Raw genomic sequence first — 19,511 nt, forward strand, 5'->3', positions numbered from 1 at the left:
CGTCTGTTCGTCTGTCCGCCCGCCCCTCGCCGTCACGTCCGGCCCCTCCTCTGCCGGTTCCGCCCCGGCCATGGCGGCGCCCGCCTGCCTGTGGCTCGTGTTCGGGTTCAGCCCCGAGGAGGCGGCCGGGGAGCCGGGCCCGGGCCCGGGCCCGTGGCGGCTGGAGGCGGGCCCCGAGGGCATCTCCCGCGTGTGGCCCGCCTGGAGCTACGTGGTCGTGGAGACCGGTGAGCGCGCCCGGCCCGCCCGGAGCCCCGGTCCCGTCCCTCCCGCGGGGCAGCGCGGCCCTTGGCCGGCCCGTGCCCGCTCCCCCTGCCGCTCCCCGGGGCGGCGGGTCCCGTCCCCACCGTGCGCTGCCGCGCCGGTCGCCTCGGTTCGTCCTGTCCGCCCCTTCCCCTGACGCCCGTTCCCCCGGGATGGGACCCTCCCCCAGCGCTCCCACCGCGCCCGTTCCCCCGGGATGGGACCCTCCCCCAGCGCTTCCACCGCGCCCGTTCCCCCGGGATGCTCCCCGCCGGTGCCCCGGTGACGTTCCCGTCCCGTCCCCCCAGACCCCTGGGCTGTCCCCGTCCCGTCCCCTGGGCTGTGCCCGGGGCCGGTCGCTGAGATGCCGCCGCGGCAGGCGCGGGGCTGGAGGTGCGGAGCGCGGGGCTGCGGCGGCGGCTGCCGGGCTGGGCCGAGGCGCTGCCGTCCGAGACGCACCTGGTGCTGCGGGGCGCGGCGGCGGCCGGCGCCTGGCGGCGGGAGGCGGCGCTGGGGGCAGCGCTGCAGGGCGAGCCCGCCTGGAGCCGGCCGCTGCCCCCGGAGCCGCCCTGGCGCCGGCCGCTGCCGCTCCTGCCCGGCGGCTTCGCCACGCCGCGGCCGCCCTTCTTCACCGCGCTGCCGGCCGGCGTGCGGGCCCGGCGGCTGGTGCTGGGCGCGGAGCATGCCCTGGCGCTGGGCGCCGCCGGGGAGGTGTTCTCCTGGGGCGGCGGCAGGTGAGCGGGGCTCAGCGGGCACAGCGCGGCGGCGGGTGGGCCTGCAGGAGCTCCGGGACAAGGCAGAGAGAACGGTGGGGATGGATGCAGAAGGGATATGGGGGAGTGCAGGTGAGAGGGTGTCGGAATGGGGGTCGCCTCGGGTGCTGAACCCCCGTTAGCCTGCACGCACTGCCTGGGGCCAGCATATGCCTCCTGCCTTTCCCTTGGGGTGGACTTGGGAATGTTACCTTACAGCTGAGAGAAGCATTGGGGTACAGCTGCAGGTGCCCAGTGCTCGCCCACCCCCTGATGGGATCTGTCCCCCACCACAGCCAGGTCCCCCGGCACAGGCATCCCAAATCAAGGCTTCTCTCGGGGGGTGCTGGCCTCGCCTTGCCCCCGTTCCCCCTGAGCCCACCCTCGCTGGCCCCATGGGCAGCCCTGTCTCCTCTCTAGGCGCTGGGTCTCTGGCTACTCACTCTGGCCTCTGCTCTGACTTTTGGCTCCCGCAGGGCAGTCTCCGAGGCTGCTTGGGTCTCTGTATGACCATCAAGGTCCCTGCTCTGTCCCTGCTCCTCTTTAATTTGCCGCACAACACCAGCTGGCAGCAAAGCTCTTGTGTTTCTGCACTGGAGATTGATTCCATCAGTCTGTGACAGCTCAGTGCCAGGTCCCTCTGGTGCAGCCTGTGGAGGGGAATGAACCCCTTGGGAAAAGCCTCCAGCGCCCTATGTCACCTGCCAGCAGCTGAACTTGGGTGCATTCAACAGCTAGTGGCACTGCTCAGTTTATTCTTACAAAGGTGTTCTTGTATTTGTTTTGGTTTAGGGTAAATTTTGGGAGGAAATTTCTGAGAGGGTTCTTTTAGAAAGTAAATTCAAGTGGCCCCTCCCCTAAATTGGTTTGGGGAAAGATTTCTTTGGAGAAAAGTGGAGAAAAGTTATTTATTTAATAAGCAAAGAATTCACAAGTATAAAAAAAGAATAATATTAAACAAAAAAAAATTGCTGTTCTGAAGAGATGGCAAATTTGGAGAGTTTTTGTGAGGTGTAGATTATTGTTTGCTTAGTCTTTTATTAGATTTTCTGGCTCTGGAATGCAGCATTCTAGGCTTTGGGGGGTTATAGGTGTGAGCTCTTGGTGTTCTCTTGGGTTTTCAGTTTAGGGTAGGTTTGAACAGTTCTAAGAAAAGGAAAACTCCTAGTCTAGGGAACTTCACTGCCTCAGCTAGCTAAACTAACTAAAAAGCAAAGGAGGGCTTTCTCCTGCTGTCTGTGCTGCAGGCAACACAGTCTAGGAGAAGGATATGGGGGAGTGAGTGCAGTTTTTGAAAACAAACTCTGTGCTTCTTTTCCTCCTTTTGCTCTCAGAACCAGTCTTAAAAGCGCAGAACTTAATATCCAGCATAAAGAGAACAGGTGGCGGGGGATACAAGCACGATAAAGTCACTCTGGGACAGGTGTTCATTCGGGGGTGTATTTGCTGCCCAGTGGGGTTTTCCCAGAAGGTGCTGGAGAGCCACAGGTGCCCTGGGTCCCTGCTTTCTGCTGGTGCCTGCTGAGGCTTGGCCCCGGGAGCTGGTTGTTCTCGGCTGTAGCGTGGGAGGGTTGCTCTGTTCCTCTTTGCTGCCTAAGGAAGACAAGCCCAGCCCTGCTCGTGTGTCACAGAGCTGCGGGCCCTGGCCCAGTGCCCGTCCCGCCGTCATCGCTCAGGAGCGTTTCCCTCCCAGTGCCTGCTCCCCGCTTGCTGCTGGCAGACACAACACTCAGCTTTCATCAGCAGTGGTTGCTTTGCCAGCACTGCATTGTTTGGTCCTTCTTCCCTTCAGGGGAAAGGTGTCTACGTGTGGGGATGTGTACTTGAGGATTAGCTTTTTTGTAGCTTGGTTATTCAGCACATCTGAGAATCCTCTCACGCCTGCCTGTGCCAGTGTGTCCCGTAGTGTGACAGCTGTGCTGTGTGATAGCCGGGTGCTGGCCCAGCTCACCCTTTGTAGCCCCTCTCCTGCTGCTGGCTGTGGTCAGCATTACCCTCTCGTCAGGGAGTGCCCAGAGCCACTTTCCTGTTGCGGCAGGCCCTTCCGTGCCCCTCAGCTCTCAGTGTCTCTGCCTCAGTCCTCTGCAGATTCCATATGGAATGTGAACATTCCATTCCTTTCCATTCCCCAATGCGAACAGCCTTTCCAGTCCTGAGCTGTCACGCTGAAGCTCCCCAGACCAAACAGGCACCACTCTGCAGCGGAGCTGCTCCTCTCACCCCTACAGCTCCGGCCAGCCCCTCCTGCTCCTGCCCCATCTCTGACAGCGGCAGCCCCTGGTGCTGTGTCCCCCTGCTGCCCACGCACCCCTGGCTGTAGCTGGTGTTGTGGTGCGGGGCATCGCTCTCCCCCTGGCGCTTGGCATTTCCTGGGGTTAATTCTGCTCAGCTGTGGCTGTTCCCTCAGCTGCTCGGGCTCCGCCAGCCTGGAGCTGGGTTGGTGGCAGCAGGAAGGGCTTGGTGGGGTCCGTGGGCAGGAGGCAGGGGCTGTAGGCGGTGGGCTGTGTGTCTGTCTGTCCGTCTGTCAGTCCGAGTGTGTCCCTGCAGGCACGGGCAGCTGGGCCACGGGCAGCTGGAGGCGGAGCTGCAGCCGCGGCTGCTGGAGGCGCTGGCCGGGGTGCCCATGCGGGCGGTGGCGGCCGGCGGGTGGCATTCGGCCAGCGTCAGCGGTGAGGGCCGGGGCTGGGCTGGGCCGAGCTGGGCCGAGCTGGGCCGGGCTGGGCTGGGCCGGGCTGGGCTGGGCTGGGCCGGGCTGGGATGGGCCGAGCTGGGCTGAGCCGAGCTGGGCTGGGCTGGGCTGGGCCGGGCTGGGCTGGGCCGGGCCGGGCCGGGCCGGGCTGGGCTGCCCTGGGTGGGACAGCTGGGCACACTGCTGGCAGCACATGGCCTGGGGGCACCTGGCTGTGTGCGGTGTGGGTGTCCCCGGAGCACCCAGTGCTGCCAGCAGGTGCGGCCCAGGCTAAGCTCTGCCTGATGCGTTTTTCCCCCACCGCAGAGGCGGGAGACCTGTACATGTGGGGCTGGAACGAGTCGGGGCAGCTGGCCCTGCCCTCCAAAGCGCTGGCAGAGGAGCGAGCGCGGGATGAGGACAAGGGCGCAGGTGGGTGCTGGTGGCATTGACTCAGTGCCATGTGGCCGGGCTGAGGGCAGGGGGCTGGGTTCCTGCACAGCCCTTGCAGCTCAGTGGGGCCAGCCTGCTTCAGCCTGTGAGCAATGCTGCTGTCCCCTTTTGTGCAGGGAACACCGAGCTGATGCCCTGCCAGGAGCAGCTGGCTGCCCAGGATGCTGCATTCATCTCCATCCAGGCGTTCCCTGCACTGCTGGATCTGCCACAGGACCTGGAGGTCAGCGCAGTCAGCTGTGGCTCCCGACACACAGCCGTGGTCACACGTGAGTGTCCAGTGGGGCAGGGGACAGTGCCACTGGGGGCAGGGGCATTGAGAGGTGCCAGGGCTCACCGGGTCCCTCGGGGCAGTGCCTCCAGGGCAGGGGCAATGTGGGGGATGGAGCTCACTGGGTGCTGCCTGATGGTGCTGTCCCTGTTGCAGGAGGCGGGGAGCTCTACACCTGGGGCTGGGGTAAGTGGCACCTCTGCTTTGGGACTGTACAGCCTCCCCAGGAGCAGCTCCTGGTTCCTGTTCTCTCGCCCTTGGCTCTTCTGTCGCTGTCCGAGTTCTGTCTACACTGGGGGCTCTTGTGTTCCCTCCCTCCCTCCTCCTGGACAAACACCAGGAGCAATTGCCCTGTGAGGCCCCAGTGTCATGACTGTTTCTGCAGGTAAATACGGGCAGCTGGGACACGGGAACAACACCAGCTGTGACCAGGCACGTCGCGTGGAGCACCTGGTGGCCGAGGGGCTGCGGGTGGAGGAGGTGGTGTGTGGGCCCTGGACCACCTACGTGCGGGTGCGGGAGCAGTGAGGGCCCCAGGAGCTGTGGGTGCTGCAGATGGGGGTGAGGGCAGGCTCTGCTCTGCAGGACCAGCTCCAGGACTGCTCTGTGCTCAGGGCAGGGCAGGCAGCCCTCCTGCGGCACAGGACAGGGCTGAGTTCAGCCCACAGTGACCTGAGTGACACGTTGGAGTGGGGCTGCAGCTGCATCAGGGCCAGGGACACCCTGGGGCAGGCTGGATGTGTTCATTAAATTCACTTTTCCATAAGGGCTGCAGTGTTGGTGTGTGCGAGCTGTGTTCCAGCATATCGGGCTCCAGTGAAGCTGTCCTGGGGCGGGGACTGCACGGGGCTGTGCCTGGGTTTGTGTGGGCACGGTGCTCGTTCTGGGGAGTGGCACAGACAGCAGCGCTGGCACAGAGCTGGGGCTAATTCTGCTCCTCTGGGGCGTGCAGAGGAACTCAGGGGGACTGGGATGAACAGCTGGACCAGGCGATGCACAGCTGGACCAGGGGATGCACAGCTGGACCAGGGAGCGCACAGCGCGGTCCGCACTGAGATGCCGCTCTGGCTCGGCAGGGCACGCTCGGCTTGCGCAGCCTCTCCCGGTGCGGAGCGGATCGGCTCTTCAGCCCGTTCGGCCAATCAGTGCACAGCAGCGTTGGTTCTTTCAGCCAATCAGGATTCGGATTGGACTGCTTCTTCAGCCAATCCGGATGAGGATTGAAAGTTCGAGGTTTTTGTTTTTTCTTTTTTAGCCAATGAGGAAATGATAGGGACAGCTCCTTGTTTGGCCAATCACCGCATGGATTGAAGCGCCAGCTCTTTCAGCCAATCAGAGCTCGGAATTCCAGTTTATTTGGCCAATCCGGGCACAGATTGAGGCCGACGGACTTGGCCGGAACAGCAGCAGCCCTGCTCCTGATTGGCTGAGACTCCCCAGGCCGCGCCCCGCGGACCTGTGCTGCCCTCGCCTCCCTCGCTCCGCGCAGGGACGCCCAGACGCGCCCGGAGGCTGGGGCTGTACAAGGACTTTATTTACAACATCTAAAATTTTTTATTTAATAAAAGCACATTTCTAAAGCAGCAACGGAGGGGAGCGTTATCTGGGAGCGGGAGCTGCTGCAGGCCCTGCATTGCTGCCGGAGCAGGGCTGCATCACGCGGCATTGTTGGTGGTGGAGTTGAGAACATGGGAGATGCTTTCAGAGCTGGAAGCCTTTGAGAGTTGGCGCTGTGGAAACAAGCGGGGAAACGAGAGGGATGAGGGAAGGGAGGGGGCTGCTGCCTCGCAGCTCAGAGGGGACAGAGAGAGGCAGGCCAGGCCACCAAAGGGAGATGCAATATAAATTGTATTATGTAGCCAATAAACATTAATGCCTTTCTTTACTGGAATGTATAAAGAGTAGAAAACTTTTGTTAGTGTGACACAATGGTAAATCCCTGGCTCGGCCCAGCCTGATGGGAGGACAGAGGCTGTCCCGGGCCCCCAGGGTCCCCCACCCTGAGAGAGGAAGGCAGCCCCCCTGCAGCCCCGGCTCACTCCACGCTCAGGGGCTCTGCCTTGGAGCTGTCCCTGCACGGCTCTGTCCCCGGCGCTGCTCAGGGCCCTCTGCCACCTGCTCTGCCAGAAGCTCTCCATGGGGCAAGGGCAGAGGGGACACAGGGGGACACACGGGGGGACACAGGAGGAGCAAAGGTCCTGTGCTGTGCAGTGACAGGGGGGTTAGAAGAGGTGAATTACCGCAAACTCAGAATAGGTGCTGGCAACAGAACTAACGCTGTGGTTATGCTGGGCAGGGGCTCTGGGGGTGCACCCACCACTCAGGGTGGTTCTGTCCAGCTGCAACACGTTCTCCTTGTTCTGCTCCCTCAGCCTGCGTCGGGGGGGCTTCACTGCCGGGTGGGTGGGGGTCCGGGCCCGGCTGAACTGTGGGGAGAGGCGACAGTTACGGGATGCAGGAGCTGAGCACGGGCAGGAGAGCTGCGGCAGCTGCGGCGCCCTCCCCTCTGAGGAGCCAGAGCAGGCTCAGGCTCCAGGGGCTCTCCAGACTCTCTGCTCCAATGCTGGCCCCTGAAACATACAGCACAGAATCACAGAGTCCTGCAATGATGTGGGTGGGAAGGGACTTTAAAGCCCATCTCGTTCCACTCCCCTGCCATAGGCAAGGATGCTCAGGCCCTGTCTGGCAGCCCACACACATTTTGAAGGTCCCTCAAGCTGCAGGCTCAGCACTAAGCAACAGGTGTACTAGAAATATAGGCTGGACTAAGATTTTCTGGCATCCTCCTCCTCCTCCTCCCTCAGGTCCCAGAAACAGCCCAGCAGGATGGCAGCAGCCCCACAGAGCAGACTGCAGACAAACAGGGGCTTCTGTCCCCCACGGGCTCAGCAGGGGAGGTGCTGAACCGCGGGGTGACGGCACAAGAGCGGCACCACCTCAGCTGAGCTGTCCCCTGCAGCCCAGCCCCGGCAGGGCGTCCCCAGGGGCCCTCACCTTCTTCCCGGAGGGAGGCAGCCGAGAGGTGGGCGAGTGGGCGAGGGCTGCCCCAAGGGCTGAGCGAGCAGTGGTGTTGGACGCGGTGCTGGCGCTGGAGGTGCCGTGGAGCTGAGCGGAGAGCAGAGCGCACGTCACACGGGACACCTTCCCTGCCCCGGGCTGCAGCACCCGAGCCGTCCCCACGTCCCCACGGGCCGAGCCAGCCCGAGGCTGCGCTCCAGGCACGCCCAGCCCAGCCCAGCGCCTGCAGGGACATTTTACCTTGCTTACTTTGGCAGGTGTGTGGGGGCTGAGCATGCGCCGCTTGATGGGCGTGCGGGGGGCGCTGCCGTAGAGCATCTCCGCCTCCATCTCCCGGCTCTTCTTGAGGTGCTGTGGGACACGCCTGCGCTCACACACCGAGCGCCGGGGGCTGCTGACGGTGTGACACCGCCAGGCTCCCCGCGGACAGCCGGCACCGCCACGCAGCAGGAACTTCAGCACAGAGCCACACGGGGCCGGAGCCAAGCGCCACCTCGGCCCACTCAGACGTGCCAGCCGTGGGCACCGGCCCCAGTGCTGCTGCCTCCAAGCTGGGAATGAGCCGGCAGAGCCCAGGGCAGTGGCTGGGGCCCAGCAGGGACAGCCCTAGGCCGGCATTCTCAGGCAGGAGGCAGGGACACTCCCAGGCAGGAGCCAACACGCTCAGCTCTGTACTCACCCGCTCCTGCTTCTCCTTCTCCTTCTCCAGCCGGTACTGCTGCCACTGCTCTGACACATACTCCACGAACTGCTGCCCCTTCACCAGGAAAGGTCCCTTGAACTCCTCCTCCCAGGTCTGGACCTTCCTCTCCAGCTCCTCCTGCAGCTGATCAGGACACGAGGGCAGTGTAGGGATTGCCCTGACCGCAGGCGTCCCCACGCCCAAGGATCCCTTTTCCTCTGTCAGTGGGACCACAGGTCCTTCCCCAGGGCTGGACCTACCCTGGACAGCGTCTTCTGCAGCTTTGCTCGCTGCTTCTCCTCCTTCAGAAGGTTTCCTCCTCGATTGGTGAAGCGACTGGGGTCATTTGCTTTACTCTGGTAGAGAAGGGTGGTCAGGAGAGGCACAGACACACCACCCAATCCCCTCAACCTCACATGGCGAAGGCCCCAGAGGAGCCAGCCCTGCACAAACACCCCAGTGCTCGAAACACAGCACCTCATCCCTGCACTGGCCCGCCCTGGCTCCCCAGTGGCTCCCTACTCCTTCCAGAGCGCCGTCCCAGGGGAGCAGTGGCACACCCTGACCCACGGCTCCTGCCTGGACAATACCTCCAGCTCCAGGAACAGCTTCCAGTTCTCCTCCCACTTCTGAACAGCCTGAAACAGATCTTTATGTCTTTCATAGTGGATCTTCATCTTTCCCACCTCAGCGTCATGCAGCTCGAGCAGGGTCTCTGTGTAATCCTCTGGAGGGGCACAAGAGCCAGGTCAGGGGGCTGCTGGAAGCCCTGGGATCCCTCCCCACATCTGCCTGCCCAGCCAGCACCCACCATCATGGAAGGGGCTGAACCTTTCCCTCTGCTCTTGGCTGTAAAAGCATTTGTCCCAGTAGTCAGCCAGCTCTGCCCGGATGGCGTGGATGACGGATTTCATGTTCTGCAGCTTCAGCTCCTCCAGATGGTCCACCTCCTGCTGCAGCTGCCCCGGAGCAGAGCAAGGTCAGCGAGGAGAGGGGAGAACAGGGGGGAGAACAGCGTTCATCTTCGGCGTGAGCCGCTCTCTAGAGGAGGCAGCTGCAGCACCAGCCTCCAGCTCCTCCCTCCACGAAGGCAGAATTCCCCCGCTCCCCTCAGCCCTCCCCGAGCAGCCAGGAGCACGAGAGCCCCCGGGGCTGCTGCCCCAGCCCTGCCCCGTGAGCCAAGCAGGGTCTTACAGCTCTCCTGGTGCGGGCTCTGGAGCCGGCCAGGTGCACAGCCGAGGCGTCTCTCTGCTCCTGCGGGATCTGCAGCCGCTCCCAGAGCGCCAGGATCCGCGAGCGCAGCTCCGCGCACAGCGCCTCGTTCAGGGCCCGCCGCCGTTCCAGCTGCACACGGCAGGGGAGGGGAGGGAAGGGAGGGAGCGCGGGGTCAGCGCAGCCTCCGGCTCTGCTGCACCCACCGAGCCTCACCGGTGTGCAGGGGCTTCTCCTAAGCTGCACCCCACTGGCTCCTTCCCCTGTTCCTGTGCCTCAGCACAGGTGCTCCTGAGGCTCTCCCTCCCTTTTCCCTGACGGAGCGTCAGCTGGATACTACCTGGAGATCAAGGTCAGCCGGGAGGCCCCTGGGGGAGAGAGTGGCACCTTGGGGGGCGTGTGTGGGAGAGGAGAACATCTCACAGCACGGCTGAATTAAACATCTATGGATATTATGCCAAAGCCTTTTTTGCTTCTTTACCCTGGACTTTACTAGCAGCGATTCAAACTGCAACACACCGCGGCACACGAGAGCCCCTCAGTGCCCCTGGAAGCGTGCTCTAAGACACAGCAGCCTTGCCAGAACCCAGCGGCTGCTCTTACATGGTGGTGCCAGCCCCAGCACTGGCCCAGAGCACTGCGTACCTGCTGCAGCAGGTTCTGGAGGGCCCTGATGTTGTCCTCGGACAGGCAGAACGCCTCCTCATCCTCACACACCACGTCCCGCTCGAAGCTGGTGTCCGGCGTGTGGTCCAGCTCCTCCATGAGCAGAACGATCTGACGCTTGTTGCTGACAAACTCTTCCCGCCTTTGCTCCTGGGGTGGGGGCAGTGTCAGAACCAGGGCCCCCTGCGGGCGCCTCAGCGGCCCCCGAGCCCCAGGCTCACCTTCAGGGTGTTGAGGGAGGCCACGTGGCGCCGGTAGCGGTCCAGGTCGTCCAGGCTGGGCACGCTGCCGGCGTCGATGGAGAACAGGGCTGTGCACAGGATGTCACACAGGGCCCGGTCCTGCTCCTGCAGGGCCTTCAGCTCCTGCTTACGGTCCCGCTTCTGCTTCTGCAGGACCTCCACACACGTGCGCAGGTTCTTCTCCATCTGCAGGATGGTACTTTCCTCCGTCTGCAAGAGGCCAGAAATCAGCTCTGTTCCACACTTCTTCAGCAGCCAGCTCATGCTTGGGAGTTTTTATACAAACACTGGGGCCACCAGGCCTGGGTGTGAGCGAGATGTTCCCCAGGAAGGTGCATGAACACCAGCAACACGCCAAACAAGGTGCTGGAGAGCACCACACAGCCACCTCCCAATGCCTGGCCTGTAAGGAGCCACAAAGCCCTCGCCTCTACCAAGCACCCAGAAAAGCAGTTCTGAAATAGATATTTGCCTTCTGAGCTCTGGCCTCTTGGGACACCCAGGCAGAGCCCAGGATCGCCCGCCTCACCTCAAAGGGGCCCAGCTGGAGCTCCCGGCACAGGGTGTCCAGCTCCTTCCTGCACACGGCGATGCTCTTCAGCAGACGCTCCTTCAGGCTTTCCTCCTCCGCCACCATCATGTCCAGGAGGCTCTGCACACGGGTGTGGTTAGCGGCAGGGCGTGGGAACCGAGCGCGGGCAGGGCAGCGGGACCATGGCGAGGGACCCGCGGCTGGGCCCGAGCGGGCGTGGGGAGCGCGACAGGACGGGGCTGCGCGGGGCGAGGGCAGAGCGCGGCAACAGCCGGGCAGGGACCCCCGGCGCTCGCGGCAGCCCCGGCCCGTGCTGAGCCCCGAGAGAGCGGCGCTGGGCGGGCTCAGGCCGAGCCGCTCGGGCCGCGGGCTGCCGCTGCGTGCAGCAGGTGCGCGGCCCAACACAAGAACCGGCGGCCCTCACCTTGATGTGCTTCCTGACGACGTCTGTGCGCTCCAGGCGCTGCTCCTCGGGAATGCCGATCTCCTCCCAGATGTCCCGCAGCGCGGCCAAGGCGCGGTTCAGGCAGGACACGGCCTCGTTGGCCAGTGCCTCGCTGGGCACGGCGGGGCCGTCAGCGGCACGGCCGGGCCGGGGCCCGAGAGCCTGCGAGCCCCGCCCGTCCCGCCGGCACCTCCCGCCGCGCCCCAGCTCCCCGTTATCCCCACCGATTCAGCCCCGCCTCCCGTTCCCGGCCCCGAAGTCCCCCCGTTATCGCGGTTATCGCGGTTATCCCGGCTCCGGTGCCGCACCTTTTCCTCACCGCTCCGCGCTCCATCGCGGCGCGCCGCCGATTCAAACTGACTGGCTGCCGCGCCGCCGCGGCCCCGCCCACAACCGCCACCCGGGCCGCGCCCCCGAGCCGCTCCCAGCCAATGGCAGTGCAGAGCCTTGGGCGCTGCCAGCCAATCCGAAGCGAGACCGGCGCCGCGCCCTGCGCGGTAACGGCGCCCCCGCGCGGCCGCATTTGGACAGCGCACCGTGACTGCGCCCGGGCGGAGCCCGCGCGTCCCCGCCGCTCCCCGCGCGTCCCCGCCGAGCCCTGCGCCGCGGCATCCACCGGGCCCGCCGGCCCGCAGCCGCCCCGGCATCAAGGCTGCCCCGCGGATCGCGCTCGCACACAGACAGGCGCAGGCCGGGTCGTTGTCAGCAGAATCTTTACTGGCAGGCTGCCCTCAGGGCTCAGGCCTTGGCCTCGATCATGGCCTCCATCATGCGGGCGCTGTTGGTGATGGCCGTGGTCAGGAAGATGAACTTGCACCCTGCAGGAAAGGCCTGTCGGTGCCCCAGCCGGGCAGCGCCGGCACTGCCAGCCCCGTCCCCGCGGGCTCCAGCCTGAGCACGGAGCACAGAGCTCGGAGCACAGAGCACAGAGCACGGAGCACGGAGCACGGAGCCTGCCCTGCCCGGGCTGCTCGTACCTCTCTCCTTGCCCAGGAAGCGGAGCGCCGCGATCTCGGAGAAGGTGCAGCCCCCCAGGAACACGGCGAGGATGACGCGCTGGCAGTCCCAGGCGGGGTTGTCCTCCACGGCGCTGTCTGCAGAGGGAAGGGCGCCGTAGGCCATGCCGGCCCCCATGAGGAGGCCGAATGCCAGCGGGCAGCCCCGCCGCCCCAGCCCCACTACCTGACACTGAGAACTCGTTGCCGTTGAGCAGCCGCACGACCTCCTCCAGGCCCTGCCAGCCGCGGCGCTCCAGCACCTGAGGGACGGCACGGCAGGGGTGGGCTGGCTGTGGGGCACTGCTCGGGGGGCTCTCGGGACACACGGCCACCACCAGCCCTAGCCCTGGGCACTGCTGAGCGCCCCAGAAGGAGACAGGGCTGAGGGGATGTGCCTGGCTCTGTCCCGCGGCAGGTGAGCTCACCTGCTCGATGATCTTGCAGCTCAGGGGCACGTAGGCCCCGCCAAAGACATAGGCCATGTCCCGAGGCATTTTGAGGTCATACTCGCCATCCAGCCGAGGGATCTGCAGTGACAGGTGCAGGGGTGAGGAGACACAGACACTCGGAGCAAGCCTCTGTCCCCACCGTGCCAGATTCACATGGCCTGGCTGGGCTGTGCAGCAGGGGCCAGGGACAGAAATGTCCCTGAGATGTCCCTGAAATGTCACCTTGCTGGCAGCCTAGGACCCCTGCCTGGGATGGAGGACACGGGGCTGCCTGCCCTGCGCCGCTGCAGCGTCTGAAGGGGGCAAGGAAAGCCCCAGCACTCGCAGGGCGCAGGGCCAGGGCAGAGTAGGGAGCTGGCAGTGGCCCCCAGCCCCAGGAGAAGCCCCCAGGCTGCCTGGAGCAGCTGCAGCAGCTCTGGCCCTGAGCTGTGTGCCCCTGGGCCGCCAGGCCTGCAGCCTGGGCACGGGCTAAGCACAGCTCTGTGCGCTGTGGCACTGTGTCCGGCCAGCGGCCCTTGAGGACGTACCAACCCCAGCTTCTTGCTTATGGCTCGGAAATTACTCTTCCTGGCCAAAGAACTGAATGCATCCGTGATCTTTCCTGGAAAACACAACAAGGAGGAACATCTTGGGAGGCTCTGTCTGGACGGCGGAGCCAGGCTGGCAGCGCTGTGCAGAGCTGTGTGCTGTGCAGAACGGCCGTGGTGCTGCCAGCCCTGGTGCCCCAGAGCAGAGCCCCCTGCCCTGCCCTGCCCTGCCCGCAGCACCATCGCTGGCCGCGTGCCTCCAGCCAGAGCTGGGCCAGCAGCTCCCCTTCCCGGGCTGCAGGACACGGCACGGGGCTGGCTCACCCGCAGCACGGTCCGTCACCAGCTTGCTGACTTTGCTCTCCACGGCCGTCAGCGTCTCCCCGGCCGCCTGCTCGGTCAGCAGCCCGATGCGCTTCAGGTTGTGGAAGGTCAGCAAGTGCTCGGGCCCGTAGCTCTGTGAGCGGGAGCAGCATCAGATCAGCGTGGGGCCCTCTGTGAGCGCGGGCAGCACACGGGCTGCCCCTCTGAGGCTGCTCAGAGCCCCAGCAGGCACAGGGCAGGGGCAGGGGCAGCCTGGGGCTCAGGGGGGCTGTGCAGGCAGGGTCTGTGCAGGGGCTCAGGGGGGCTGTGCAGGCAGGGGCTGTGCAGGCAGGGTCTGTGCAGGGGCTCAGGGGGGCTGTGCAGGCAGGGGCTGTGCAGGCAGGGTCTGTGCAGGGGCTCAGGGGGGCTGTGCAGGCAGGGTCTGTGCAGGCAGGGGCTGTGCAGGGGCTCAGGGGGGCTGTGCAGGCAGGGGCTGTGCAGGCAGGGTCTGTGCAGGGGCTCAGGGGGGCTGTGCAGGCAGGGTCTGTGCAGGCAGGGGCTGTGCAGGGGCTCAGGGGGGCTGTGCAGGCAGGGGCTGTGCAGGCAGGGGCTGTGCAGGGGCTCAGGGGGGCTGTGCAGGCAGGGTCCGTGCTGGGGCTCACGTGCAGCTGTGCACCAGGGCCCAGCCCTTGCCGTGCCCCTGCCCAGCCCCTCGTGGCCGGGAGCACGGGGAGGGGACCCCGCCCGGCCCAGCTCTCGCTCACCTGCAGGTACTGGGTTTTCAGGGAGCGGTAGTCCTTGGGGATGAGACCTGCGGGGAGCAGCAGGTGAGCTGTGTGCCAGGCTGGGGCGGGGTGCCCTGCTGGCCCCGCAGAGCGCGGCACTCACCGTTTTCAGTGATGGACAGGAGGCACATGAGGCGCAGGCTCTCGATGGGGGACACCTGTGGGAGTGGGGTTAAGGGGGCAGCTGTGGGAGTGGGGTTAAGGGGACACCTGTGGGAGCATGGTCGGGGGGCAGCACGGTGCTCCTGCTGCAGCCAGCAGCCCCTGCTCTCACCTGGCGGTCGATGTGCTCCTCGATGAAGCTGGTGCTCTCACGGATGTCAAAGCCCTCCAGCAGTGCTGTGGCAGGGGCACGGGCAGCGTCACCCCAGGGCTCCTGCCAGCCTGCTGGGCTCTGCTGCCCTCCCAGCACCCCAGGGAATGGTCCCCAGCCCACCCCACAGTCCCTCCCTCACACTGCAGCCTGACCCTACTGGGGAGCTTGGGACACCCCGAAAGAAGGGGCTGCGAGGACGGGGCCGCACAGGGCACACCGGGCACGAGGGTGGGCCCGGGGCCAGCGAGGCTGTGGCTCAGACTGGGGCAGGCACCGATGGAGCAGCACTCACAGTGTTCAGCCTTGATGGTCTCCTGGAAGTCCTGCTTGGTTTTCTTTTTCATGATAGACTCACAGGCACCAATATCTACACAGCCAAGAGACACAGTGCCTTTGAGAGGGCTCCGCAGGCACTGCTGGCACAGGCCAGCAGCCCCTGCCCCATCCTGCCGGGCACGCCCAGGGCCCCCAGCCCCTGCCAGGCACGCCCAGGGCCCCCAGCCCCTGCCCCATCCTGCCGGGCACGCCCAGGGCCCCCAGCCCCTGCCGGGCACGCCCAGGGCCCCCAGCCCCTGCTTTGCCCCCAGCCCCAGCAGCACAGCCGAGGGCCCCTCCTGCCCCTCGGTTCCTACGCAGGCTCAGCAGGCGATGCTCCTGCTTCAGTCCCTTCAGCTCCTGGGACACAAAGTCCTTCATCTGCTTGATGTCCATGCCCCGGCGCCGCTGCGAGAGGAGAGCAGGGGCTGTGCCCAGGCTGCAGTGAGGGATGCCCACGCTGCACTGGGGCCGTGCCCAGGCTGCACTGGGGCCGTGCCCAGGCTGCAGTGAGGGATGCCCACGCTGCACTGGGGCCGTGCCCAGGCTGCACGAGGGACAGTGCCACACACATCCCAGGGTGACACTCACGTCGTACTGTGCCTGCAGGTTCCGTGACTTCTGGCTCAGGAAGCCAAAGACGTTGGAGAAGTGCTCGTTGCGGATCTGGCTGAACACCTGTGCGAGCAGCACGGCTGCCAGGGCCCGGCCAGCTGCAGCCCCGGGACACAGCCAGGGCCAAGGCCCCCCACGCCCCGCACAGCCCGCTGGCAGTGCCACCCGTGCCCCAGAGCCCTGGCTGGCAGCCCAGCAGCCCTGTCGGCGTGTCCCTCTGAGCCAGGCCATGCCGGGTCTGGGAAAAGCTCCTCAAGGGTCAGCCCTGAGGCTCCTCCCCAGCTCAGCAGAAACTCTCTCTCTTCCTAGGAACTAGCACTGTCTAACCAGCTGCTGTCTTTTCATGAACGGCCTGGGAAAATTATTTTTGTAACCTGAATAAAGACCCAAGTGGAGTAATATTTTCATTGTCAAATTCCATAGTCAAATACCAACCTGAATTGTGGCCAGGATGGAAAATTACTATGAACTTTGTGACTCAACAGAAGGGTCTGCTGTATTCCTTTCCTATCCTTTGGATTCCCCCCTCATTCCCCACCCCCACCTCCATGGAGATATTTTTGAGTTGATTTTGGTTTGGATGGATTGATTTATAATTTTTTTTTCATCTGTGTGCTTTAACCATTTAGAACTTTGCCAACGAATTTTGTCAAGCTGCAGCTTTTATATTACACCTGTTTTTGCGCATACCTGTGCTGGGGATTCCCTTAGTGACCTTAAAGCACTCCTCTGTGACACAGCGCTGCACGCAGGGACTCTGACAGGTTCAGGAGAGGAGCTGCACCAGGTTCCTGTGCTCTCTGTGCCTGAACCATGCTCCCAGGGCCCAGCAGCCCCAGCCACTCCTGCTCAGCCTTAGGGGGGAATGGTTCACTCTGCCTCCTCCCACCAAGGGATCCCCCGAGCCTCGTGAGGACTCACTTTGTCCTGGGAATTGAGCAGCACTTTAATGCTCTTGTCAGAAGAGGTGACATCTGGCCCAAAATCCACACTGCCTGCAGGGAAAAGCCAAGAGCTGCTTTGTCCCAGACACAGCAGCATTCCCACATGCACGAGCCTTGCTGAAAGAGGCAGCACAGACAGGGGATGCCAGCCCAGTGTCTTGGGAAAAGTGGGGATGACCTCCAGCAGCACACTGGGACTGTCCCTGTGGGAACAGCACCGTGCCTGACAATGCCAGGCACAAACCTGCACGAAACCTGTTGGTCAGGTGAGTGCAGAGCCCTGTGCTGTGAGTGCAGAGCCCCATTCCGTGAGTGCAGAGCCCCATTCCGTGAGTGCAGAGCCCGTGCTGTGAGTGCAGAGCCCCATTCCGTGAGTGCAGAGCCCGTGCTGTGAGTGCAGAGCCCCATTCCGTGAGTGCAGAGCCCGTGCTGTGAGTGCAGAGCCCCATTCCGTGAGTGCAGAGCCCTGTGCTGTGAGTGCAGAGCCCCATTCTGTGAGTGCAGAGCCCGTGCTGTGAGTGCAGAGCCCCATTCCGTGAGTGCAGAGCCCTGTGCTGTGAGTGCAGAGCCCCATTCCGTGAGTGCAGAGCCCGCGCTGTGAGTGCAGAGCCCGCGCTGCCCACGTCCTGCCCTCGCCCCATACCACACTTGATGCGGAAGGTGTCATCCACGAGCCCCTCGTAGACCACCTGGGAGCAGAGCGCTGTCACGTAGTCGGTGTCTGCAGGGAGAGCACAGCCGGGCTGCCCTCGCGCTCCTCCTGCTGCCCCAGGGGCTCTCCTGCCCCTCTGGGCCGTGCTGCCCCCGCCCCAGCCCACCTCTGTCCATGAGGAACACGTGGCCGATCTCGGGCTTCCTGCCCTGCCCTTCGCCGTCGCCCTCCTCCTCCAGGTCCCGCCACAGCTCGTAGCTCATCTGTGAGGGGCACAGGGTGCCAGGGCCCGGGCACACAGCGGGGCTGACGGCCAAGGCCAGGCACAAACACTCCCACCCTCAGGGCACGGGGGTTCCACCAGACCCAGCGAGCAGCAGCCGCCCCTGGGACCTCCAAAACCCGCCCAGGAAAGGGCACGGGCAGTGACACTCTGTGCTGCCGTGCCCCCCATGGCTGATGGGGCCCAGGAGGGGGCACGGGCAGTGACACTCTGTGCTGCCGTGCTGCCCCGTGGCTGACGGGGCCCAGGGCCCTGCCAGCCGCAGCCCCATGGGCCCCCCGTGCCAGCCCCACCTTGGCACAGCGGCCGATGCCGTGGGTCTTCCCAAAGGGGCCGTAGAGGGAGTTGAGCAGCTGCAGGGCTCTGGCGACGGGGTTGATCCAGCGGTGGTCTCCCTCCTGGGAGCGGGCAGGCAGTGTGGGCAGCTGCCTGGGCGCGGCTGCCAGGGCAGGGCTGGGCAGGGCCGGCAGCTCCATCCCCGGCACACGGCGGAACTGCCCGAGGCTGCCCGGGCAGGACAGAGGGGCCAGCTGGGGCCGAGCCACCCCTGCCCAGCAAAAGCTGCCCCTGGGAGCAGACTGAGGGCTGAGCGGGGCACCACACGCCTCCTCCTGTCCCCAGCCCCAGAGAGGCAGGGGGACAGGAGGGGCCGTCACCCCCCACGTGTCCCACTGACCAGAAAGTAGTCACGGAAGAACTCGGGCAGCTCCATGCTGATGATGTCCTCATCCAGGGGCAGCAGGTAGAAGGACCATTCATCGCAGGTGACATCTGGGTGCGGGACAGGGACAGGGGACACTGAGGCAGCCCTGGGCAGGAACAGCCCCAGGAATCACAGCAGCCCCAGAACAGGGCCTGTGCAGCTCCAGACAGGACGGGGGCAGGACCCTCTCTCCTCTCCTCGGGCAGAGCAGAAGGGCTGTGCTGCGTGGGCACACATTGGCCTGCAGGCTGGCAGCCAGCCTCGAGAGAGCCCGTGTTCCCTGCCCACACGGGGATCCCAGCACGGGGATGTAACTGGGATCCTCTGGTGTCAGCTCCCTGGGCCAGCCCCGCAGCCCCACTCACCACCAAAGACCCCCTCCTCCTCCAGCACCATCTCGCAGGCATAGAACTGCAAGGGAAGGAAGGGGAGACCCTCAGGGCCAGGCAGGCTCTGAGCAGGAAAAGCTCTGCAGGGGCCCAGCGCCTTCCCAGCGTCACAACAGCGGGGTTTACGCAAACATTTCTGGGTTAAAAACTAACAACTTTTGGTGCCTACAGAGGAGTGGAAAGTGCAAAGGGACATCGCCGTGGGTCCTACTGACCTTCTGGGGGCTGAAGATGATTTTGTACTTCCTGCTCCTGCCCGACATCTTGTCAGCGTTGACGATATCTGTGGAGACCCCGCAGAGCCCCTGCACAGCCGCCCCCCGCCCGGCCCGGCTCCCCCCGGCCCGCAGAGCCGCTCGGGCGGAGCCCCGGCCCCGGCCCGGCCCGGCCGCACTCACCGGCGATGAACCTCATGGTCCTGACCCGCGGCCGCACCAGGAAGCAGAACCTGCACCGAGAGGGGCCGCTCGTACCGGGCCGGGCCGCGGGACCCTCCCTGCCCTGCCCTGCCCCGCCCGGGCACTCACTGGTCGCTGGCGCCGGGGGCCGGCCGTGTCTCCACCTTGTACAGCTTGTCCACGTCGTGCTGCTGCGGGGAGAGGCGCGGCGTGGGCGCGGGCGGCGGCGGGCGCGGGCGGCCCGAGCGGCCCCGCGGTACCTTCAGGATGGACACGTTGGCGATGCGGTCCAGGGGGCTCATCAGGTCGGCCTCGATGAACAGGTCCTTCTTGCCGGGCAGCTGCGGGCAGGCGGGCATGGGCGGGCACCCGGCGGCTGCCCCGAGCCGCGCCCGCCCCGGCTCCCGACCCCCGCCCGGGGCCGGTGCCGATCGCGCCGACCCCCAGCGCCCGCCCCGGTGAGGGATGCCCGCCCCGGTGAGGGATGCCCCCGGACCTGCTCCAGCAGGTAGACAAGCTGGTCTCGGGCCAGCCGCTTCAGGATGCCGAAGTCCGGCGGTTCGGGCGCGTCGCGCCGCCCGGCGAGGGCCATGGCGGGGACCGCGGCGCCACCGGAACGCCCGGGCGCGGGCGCGGTGCGGCCGGAACTC

General features: G+C 65.3%; 3 protein-coding genes across 8 annotated transcripts; 1 reads left to right on the forward strand and 2 right to left on the reverse strand.

The window, feature by feature from the left end:
- Position 1: 1 nt before the first annotated feature.
- RCCD1 (RCC1 domain containing 1) lies at positions 2–5,381 on the forward strand. Its single transcript, XM_054272590.1, has 7 exons — positions 2–227; positions 623–977; positions 3,543–3,664; positions 3,991–4,095; positions 4,233–4,385; positions 4,544–4,573; positions 4,773–5,381. Exons 1-7 carry the CDS (start codon positions 71–73, stop codon positions 4,913–4,915), a joined length of 1,065 nt encoding a protein of 354 aa, XP_054128565.1. The 5' UTR covers positions 2–70; the 3' UTR covers positions 4,916–5,381.
- A 485-nt stretch (positions 5,382–5,866) lies between these two features.
- Positions 5,867–11,565, reverse strand: PRC1 (protein regulator of cytokinesis 1). 3 transcript variants are annotated; one of them, XM_054272592.1, is made up of 14 exons: positions 11,493–11,565; positions 11,164–11,296; positions 10,737–10,859; positions 10,187–10,417; positions 9,945–10,115; positions 9,282–9,431; positions 8,899–9,046; positions 8,678–8,814; positions 8,348–8,443; positions 8,085–8,231; positions 7,655–7,756; positions 7,382–7,492; positions 6,628–6,813; positions 5,867–6,117 (listed from the first exon to the last, which is right to left on the reverse strand). In XM_054272592.1, exons 1-14 carry the CDS (start codon positions 11,516–11,518, stop codon positions 6,043–6,045), a joined length of 1,836 nt encoding a protein of 611 aa, XP_054128567.1. In that variant the 5' UTR covers positions 11,519–11,565; the 3' UTR covers positions 5,867–6,042. The 3 variants fall into 3 exon arrangements, with proteins under 3 accessions (XP_054128567.1, XP_054128568.1, XP_054128566.1); XM_054272593.1 differs by having other exon boundaries at positions 6,705–6,813; positions 7,646–7,756; XM_054272591.1 differs by having other exon boundaries at positions 7,646–7,756.
- A 315-nt stretch (positions 11,566–11,880) lies between these two features.
- Positions 11,881–19,481, reverse strand: VPS33B (VPS33B late endosome and lysosome associated). 4 transcript variants are annotated; one of them, XM_054272677.1, is made up of 23 exons: positions 19,358–19,481; positions 19,122–19,202; positions 18,991–19,049; positions 18,862–18,911; positions 18,679–18,746; positions 18,440–18,485; positions 18,048–18,142; positions 17,665–17,769; positions 17,255–17,351; positions 17,080–17,157; positions 16,414–16,487; positions 15,469–15,555; positions 15,195–15,285; positions 14,855–14,929; positions 14,521–14,585; positions 14,350–14,404; positions 14,226–14,272; positions 13,483–13,615; positions 13,159–13,232; positions 12,608–12,709; positions 12,367–12,442; positions 12,162–12,278; positions 11,881–12,002 (listed from the first exon to the last, which is right to left on the reverse strand). In XM_054272677.1, exons 1-23 carry the CDS (start codon positions 19,451–19,453, stop codon positions 11,923–11,925), a joined length of 1,851 nt encoding a protein of 616 aa, XP_054128652.1. In that variant the 5' UTR covers positions 19,454–19,481; the 3' UTR covers positions 11,881–11,922. The 4 variants fall into 4 exon arrangements, with proteins under 4 accessions (XP_054128652.1, XP_054128651.1, XP_054128654.1 ...); XM_054272676.1 differs by having other exon boundaries at positions 18,991–19,052; XM_054272679.1 differs by lacking the exon at positions 17,665–17,769 and having other exon boundaries at positions 18,991–19,052.
- Positions 19,482–19,511: the final 30 nt, after the last annotated feature.

The sequence above is a fragment of the Melozone crissalis genome, unplaced genomic scaffold (assembly GCF_028551555.1).
Source record: "Melozone crissalis strain CALT ecotype California unplaced genomic scaffold, PUWL_Pcris_2 ptg000014l_1, whole genome shotgun sequence".
NCBI classification, from domain to species: Eukaryota; Metazoa; Chordata; class Aves; order Passeriformes; family Passerellidae; genus Melozone; species Melozone crissalis.